The 6,000-nt window shown below is 45.4% G+C and overlaps 1 protein-coding gene across 1 annotated transcript in view; it reads left to right on the forward strand.

Moving 5' to 3' along the window:
- Positions 1 to 4,934, forward strand: part of Tep1 (telomerase associated protein 1) — a 47,435-nt gene extending 42,501 nt beyond the window's left edge. Inside the window, exons 50-55 of the mRNA XM_032917620.1 lie at positions 1,739 to 1,882; positions 2,031 to 2,127; positions 3,869 to 3,974; positions 4,081 to 4,289; positions 4,394 to 4,498; positions 4,705 to 4,934. Coding sequence (XP_032773511.1) covers positions 1,739 to 1,882; positions 2,031 to 2,127; positions 3,869 to 3,974; positions 4,081 to 4,289; positions 4,394 to 4,498; positions 4,705 to 4,827 — 784 coding nt within the window. The 3' untranslated portion in view covers positions 4,828 to 4,934. The remainder of the gene's footprint in view (positions 1 to 1,738; positions 1,883 to 2,030; positions 2,128 to 3,868; positions 3,975 to 4,080; positions 4,290 to 4,393; positions 4,499 to 4,704) is intronic.
- Positions 4,935 to 6,000: the final 1,066 nt, after the last annotated feature.

A 6,000-nucleotide genomic window follows, 5' to 3' on the forward strand; every position in this document is an offset into this window, starting at 1 on the left:
ACAGTATGCTACCAGTGAATTGTTTTTATTTATTTGTTTGTTTTGCTTTTGTTTTTCGAAACAGAGTTTCTGTGTGCTCCTAGATATCTTGGAAATTGCTGTGTAGATCAGGCTGGCATCAAACTCAGAGATCCACCTGCTTCTGCCTCCTGAATGCTGGGATTAAAGACATGTGCCAGCCATGGTCTGGCTTTATTGACCAAGCCAGCTCAGTCAGTCAACAGGGTCTCAGTGAGGATTAAAGAGAGAACAGACAATTAGACAACATTATAACATGACTCCAGCCAGTGCTGAAGCTGAAGCAGGTTTCTTTTTTTTCCTGTCTGCTTTTATATCATTCTGGGTACATACAAAGAATAGGGTCAGTTCTTAGATCAAAGGCAAAGTAGTCAGACAAAGCAATAAACAAAGTCCCATGGTGACTGTGTAAAGGCTTGTTAGGATGACCAAGATAAAAGGAATATCATACGTTTCTCAGCTGTATTTACCTTGAGCCTACTTCCTTGTCCTAGCCCAATGTCAAATTCCTGCTAAATTCCTAGAAGGCAGCACCAAGAGCCCACACTTTATTCTTTGGGGGTTTGATACTGGAATCAAGCAGTGCCCACGCATGCCTAACACAGACTCCAGCGTTGGTCAATGCCCTGCTCTGTGATCTGAGTTTTAGAGCAGGGACATGATGGTAGGGAAGAGGAGAGAGTGTGGTAAAGAGATGGTGAAGGTAGGGAGACCTTGTACAGCTCTGCTCTGCCTTGTAGAAAGACTTAATATGGGCCCTGGCCTGGGCGGTAGGCAGGAGAAGATGCAAAACTGAGCGTGTGCTGAAGGTGTTGTGGGGTATCCACCAGAGAACACTACTTGGGCACGGGTCTAAGCCAATAGAAAGTCTTTATTGCTGGTCAGAGACTACACTGGGTATTTGGGATCCCGAGCCTCTCTCAGGGTGAGCTTTTAAGCACAAAAAAACATCCCTTGGGTTGACATATTTCAGTTAACAAGAACAGTTAGCCAGAAGCGGAACTGCAGAAGCCAAAAGGCAAAGTTAGTACACATAGATACTTTTCCAGAACTATCTCTGGGATGGATTAGGCCTTTCTGCTGAGTTTCCCAGCCTAAAGGGCACTGCCATTATGGAGTCAATTGTGCTGAGGTTGGAGGCCTCTGTGTTACAGAGGAAGCATCCACAGAACTTATTTTTTTTTTTTAAATATTTATTTATTTATTATGTATACAGTGTTCTGCCTGCATGTATGCCTGCAGGCCAGAAGAGGGCATCAGATCCCATTACAGATGGTTGTGAGCCACCATGTGGTTGCTGGGAATTGAACTCAGGACCTCTAGGAAGAGCAGTCAGTGCTCCTAACCACTGAGCCAACTCTCCAGCCCCACAGAACTTATTGATGGAAGTAAAAGACAGCAATGTTAGAGCATCTTCTCTCGAGCAAGTAAGGGAGAATGATGGTGGATGTTGACATAAGGAGGACAGGTGTTGGGAATAGAGCTCAGGTCTCGAGTGCTTGTCTGAATCCCACCAGAGGCTCTGGGTCTGATCCCAGTACAGGAGCAGGCAAGCATGCACACAAATGGTTAGGAGCGGATATCCGGGGCAGGTCAGCATGTTTTATACTTCATTCGTGAGGAGAGTATGGGAAAGCACATTCATGAGGAATACGTGAGCATCTGAAAGGTTAGCTTAGGGATTGCCCTTCTCGGTTTGTTTGTGTCTTCTGCACTACAGACTTTATCTGAAGAGAGTTCTGCAGGAGGACTTGGGAGTCTTGACAGGTCTGGCTCTGGCCCCTGACGGCCAGTCTCTCATTTTGATGAAAGAGGATGTGGAATTGCTACAGATGAAGCCCGGGTCTACTCCATCTTCGATCTGGTAAGATCTAAAATGCCTTTTCCTTTGGGTTGAAAAGAAGGAAAAGAAGTGGGTTAGTGGTTACCCCGAGACTGGGTCAGACTCGGGGTAAAGCACTGGGGTCTGGAGAGGCAGTCCTGGGCTCAGTCTCTTCCGTTCTTATAAACAGCAGGAGGTATGCAGTGCATTCTTCTATACTGTGCACCAGCAAAGACTACGGCGTGTTTTACCTGCAGCAGGGAAACTCTGGATCGCTTTCTATCTTGGTGAGCCCTGTTTGGGTGTGTTAAAACAAACATTTGCGTAGAACCAATGCATTTAAACACTGGATCCCATCATGGAGGATATGGGGAGGGAAAGGCAGGTGGCTCCAGTGCTCTCACTGCTCTTCCCCTGGAGCAATCTTTGGATGCGCGTTTCCATGTAAGATTTCACTATGCGAGACAGAGTTGTAAAATTTTTTGCAAGTCAGAAACCTAGGAGGTCTTTCTTTCCCTCACTCTTCCTTTCTCTTGTTCTTCTCTCTCTTTTTCTTTGCCTTTCTTGTTTTCTTTCTCTTCTCTCTCCCTCCCTCCCTCCCTCCCTCCCTCCCTCCCTCCTTTCCTTTCCTTCTTCCCTTCCTTCCAGTCATTTTGAGGCAAGGGCCCATTATGTAGCCATGACTGACCTGGAGCTCACTGATACCTGCTTGCCTCTGCTTCCTGAGTGCTAGGAGATGTGTGACACTGTGCTCAGTTCTTTTTTTCATCTTTAAATTATGTGTGTGTGTGTGTGTGTGTGTGTGTGTGTGTGTGTGTGTGTGTGTGTGTATTTGGGGGCACTTGTAAGCCATAGTATGTTTGTGGAAGTTAGAGGACAACTTGTTGAGGTTAGTTCTCTCCGCCGTGTGGGTTCTAGAGAGCAAACTCAGAGTTACTCAGTTGTTCAGCTTGCTGGCAATTACTCCTACCTGCCGAGCCATCTCTCTAACCCTCTATTCCCCCCACCCCCAAGGCTTTCTGTGCAGCCCTGGCTGTCCTGTCTGGGGACTCACTCCATATAGCAGGCAGGCTGGTTTAGAACTCAGAGATACTCCTCCCTAATTCTGGGATTAAAGGCTTGTGCCAGCCACCATTTCAGGCCTGTGTCCTAGTTTTCTTAATTGTGATTTTTTTTTTTTTGACCTCTGTCAGTGTTAGCATTTTGAGGTCAAGGGCTACATTATGTTTCTGTCATGGCGCATGGTGCAGTTACCTCAGAGATGCTTAACTGATTGGGGTTCTGTCAGAGCTAGATTTCATTCCTGAGATTCCTGAGGTCTCTTGTTTCTGGAAAGTTTAAGAAATCCCAATCTGATACCTACTAAGTCACCTACAAAGTCTGTCTAAGTAGCAGTGATTCTGTTCCTAAATACATACTTAAGTGAAGTAAGTGGACATGGTCCCCAAATGCCAGGCACAGGCACATCCGTGTCAGCCTAATTCAACATAGCCATACCTGGACATGTAACTCTCAGCATATAGCTGTGTGACGGAAAAGGCAGAACATGACACTGAGTGTTGACACATGAGAAAACACAGACATGTTATTCTGCAAAGGAAGCCAGACACAAAACATGTCCACACTACCGAGATCTCACTTAAGTGGAGTTTGTAATAATTGGAGTACGTCATGACACTAAAATCTGCTGCCAGCTTTGGGGTCTCTCCTACCAATTGGGATGGGGGCATGAGAACAACATCAGATGTTAGAAATGTTCCCCAGCTCCACCTCAGGGAACTTCATGAGTGGATTCTGCATGCGTCCATTTGATGCACGTACTTTATTCGTAGGTGTGGTGGGTTTTTGGTTTTTGTCTTTTGTTTGTGGTTTTTTAAAATATATATATAAAATATATATATAAAATATATATATATATATATATATATATATATATATATATATATATATCCTGACTATCTTAGAGCTTTGGTAGTGGAGTTGTGTCATGAACTAAACAAAGTTACCTATCCACCTATCCCTTCACAGGAGCAGGAGGAGTCAGGGAAGTTTGAAAAGACCCTGGACTTCAATCTGAACTTAAATAATCCTAATGGGTCCCCAGTATCAATCACTCAGGCCGAACCTGAGTCTGGTTAGTGGCAGTAGAAGGACCAGAGTGGTCTTTCTGGGCTGGCTTAGGGGAGGCTGGTGGGTCCTAAAGGCCTGAGCCCTGGCTAACTCTGCTCTTAAAATGGCAGAGTCCTCGCTTTTGTGTGCTACCTCTGATGGGATGCTGTGGAACTTATCTGAGTGTACCCCAGAAGGAGAGTGGGTCGTAGATAACATCTGGCAGAAAAAATCAAGAAACCCTAAAAGTCCAACTCCGGGGACAGATTCGTCCCCAGGCTTATTCTGCATGGATGGCTGGGCAGAACCCACACATTTAAAGGCACGGCAGTGTAAAAAGGTGAGCTTGGAGGGAGGCAGTTCCAAATCTGATGCAGCAGCCCTTGCTGCTTCTGTCATTGAAAGGCCTCCCTGAGAACTCATGCTGTTCTCCTCCTCTCCGAGATTCACTTGGGCTCTGTCACGGCCCTCCATGTGCTGCCCGGATTGCTGGTGACTGCTTCAGAGGACAGAGATGTTAAGCTGTGGGAGAGACCCAGTATGCAGCTGGTGAGTGTGGGTCTGTGTGTGTGTACGTGTGTGCACAAGCTAAGAAGGGACTAGTGCAAGAAAACGAATGTAGGATAAGGTGTGAAAAAGAGATGAAAGTTGTTTTCTTCACTCTCTCTTGGGGTGGCCTAAGGTATTTGAGAGAAAGGTAATAAGGAGACCGCAGGCTGATAGCCTCACCTCCCCCATTTCTCTTCCTGCCTCAGCTCGGCTTGTTCCGATGTGAAGGGCCGGTGAGCTGTCTGGAACCTTGGATGGAGCCCAGCTCTCCCCCGCAGCTTGCTGTGGGAGATGCACAAGGAAACTTGTATTTTCTATCTTGGGAATGAAGATGCGGTAATCAGGACAAAGATGGTGTCACCAGATGATGGTCACCTGAAGACACCAGTGTCTATATTCTTAATAAGATTATAAAATAAAGTGTTGGAAGATCTAACGTGTAAGCCTGCTTGTCTTCTCTGGTGGATTTAGATCAACAGGGAAGGATACGAATGCTCTTTTCCAATTTAAACATTCATTCTTATAAGAACCGCAAGAAAACGAGCCACGTCTTTAATAGGTGGGCTCTATTCCTGTGTCCCTTTCTGGCCTAAGTTCTAAGGTTCCATTCTGGTCAGAAGGGAGGAAGACAGTACTTAGCTTGACGAGACCTGAGGGGCTCTTGTTTGATCATGGGAGGAGGTAAGAATGAGTTAAAGTCAGTAGACCTGTGAGCATTTAGGAAGAAACAGACAGACCTAGGACAGTGCTGGGTTCCTGTCACAGACACAGTCCTCTCCCCAGAGCTAACTGGCCAGAGGGAGAAGTCGAGGCATCAAAGGCAGAAGAGTCTTTTGACTTTACATTCAACTTGTAAGCACTCGTTAATAGACTAATTGGCAATCTTGGACGAAATCACAAACCTATTTCTCCCTCAAATTGAAGTTCATGGAGCTGGAAAGATGACTCTATGGTTAAGAGCACTGGCCACTCATACAGAGGACTGGGTTTTGAGTCTCGGTGCCTACATGGTGGCTAACAGCTCGCTGTAACTCCAGTTCCAGGAAGTCCATCGCCCTCTCTGGCCTCCATAGGCACTGTACACATGTGGTGTACATGTAGCCAAAGCACTCATAAAATGCTTTTTTTTTTTACACATAAAATAAAAATAGATCTTTTCATCAAGTGTTCTTTTAAAAGAGTCAGCTATGGTATTCATAATTTCTGTTCAGAGGCAGGGGCATTTGGGAGGTAGATTTTTAATTCGAGGCTAGCCTGGTCTATAGGAAGAGTTCCAGGACAACCAGAATTATATAGAGAAACCCTATTCTGAAGAACAAAGGAAAAATGAAACCACAATGAAATCGATAAAGTTTACATGCTGACAAGTGGAATAATCATGTCACAGATTTACATTGATACTTACTTATCATGTTCTGTCCTTGAACTCAGAGTTCTGTCCAACTCCTTCCTCACCTCCCAAGTGCTGGGATTAAAGGTGTGTGATACCATGTACTCTGTAA

The sequence above is a fragment of the Rattus rattus genome, chromosome 12 (genome assembly GCF_011064425.1).
Source record: "Rattus rattus isolate New Zealand chromosome 12, Rrattus_CSIRO_v1, whole genome shotgun sequence".
NCBI classification, from domain to species: domain Eukaryota; kingdom Metazoa; phylum Chordata; class Mammalia; order Rodentia; family Muridae; genus Rattus; species Rattus rattus.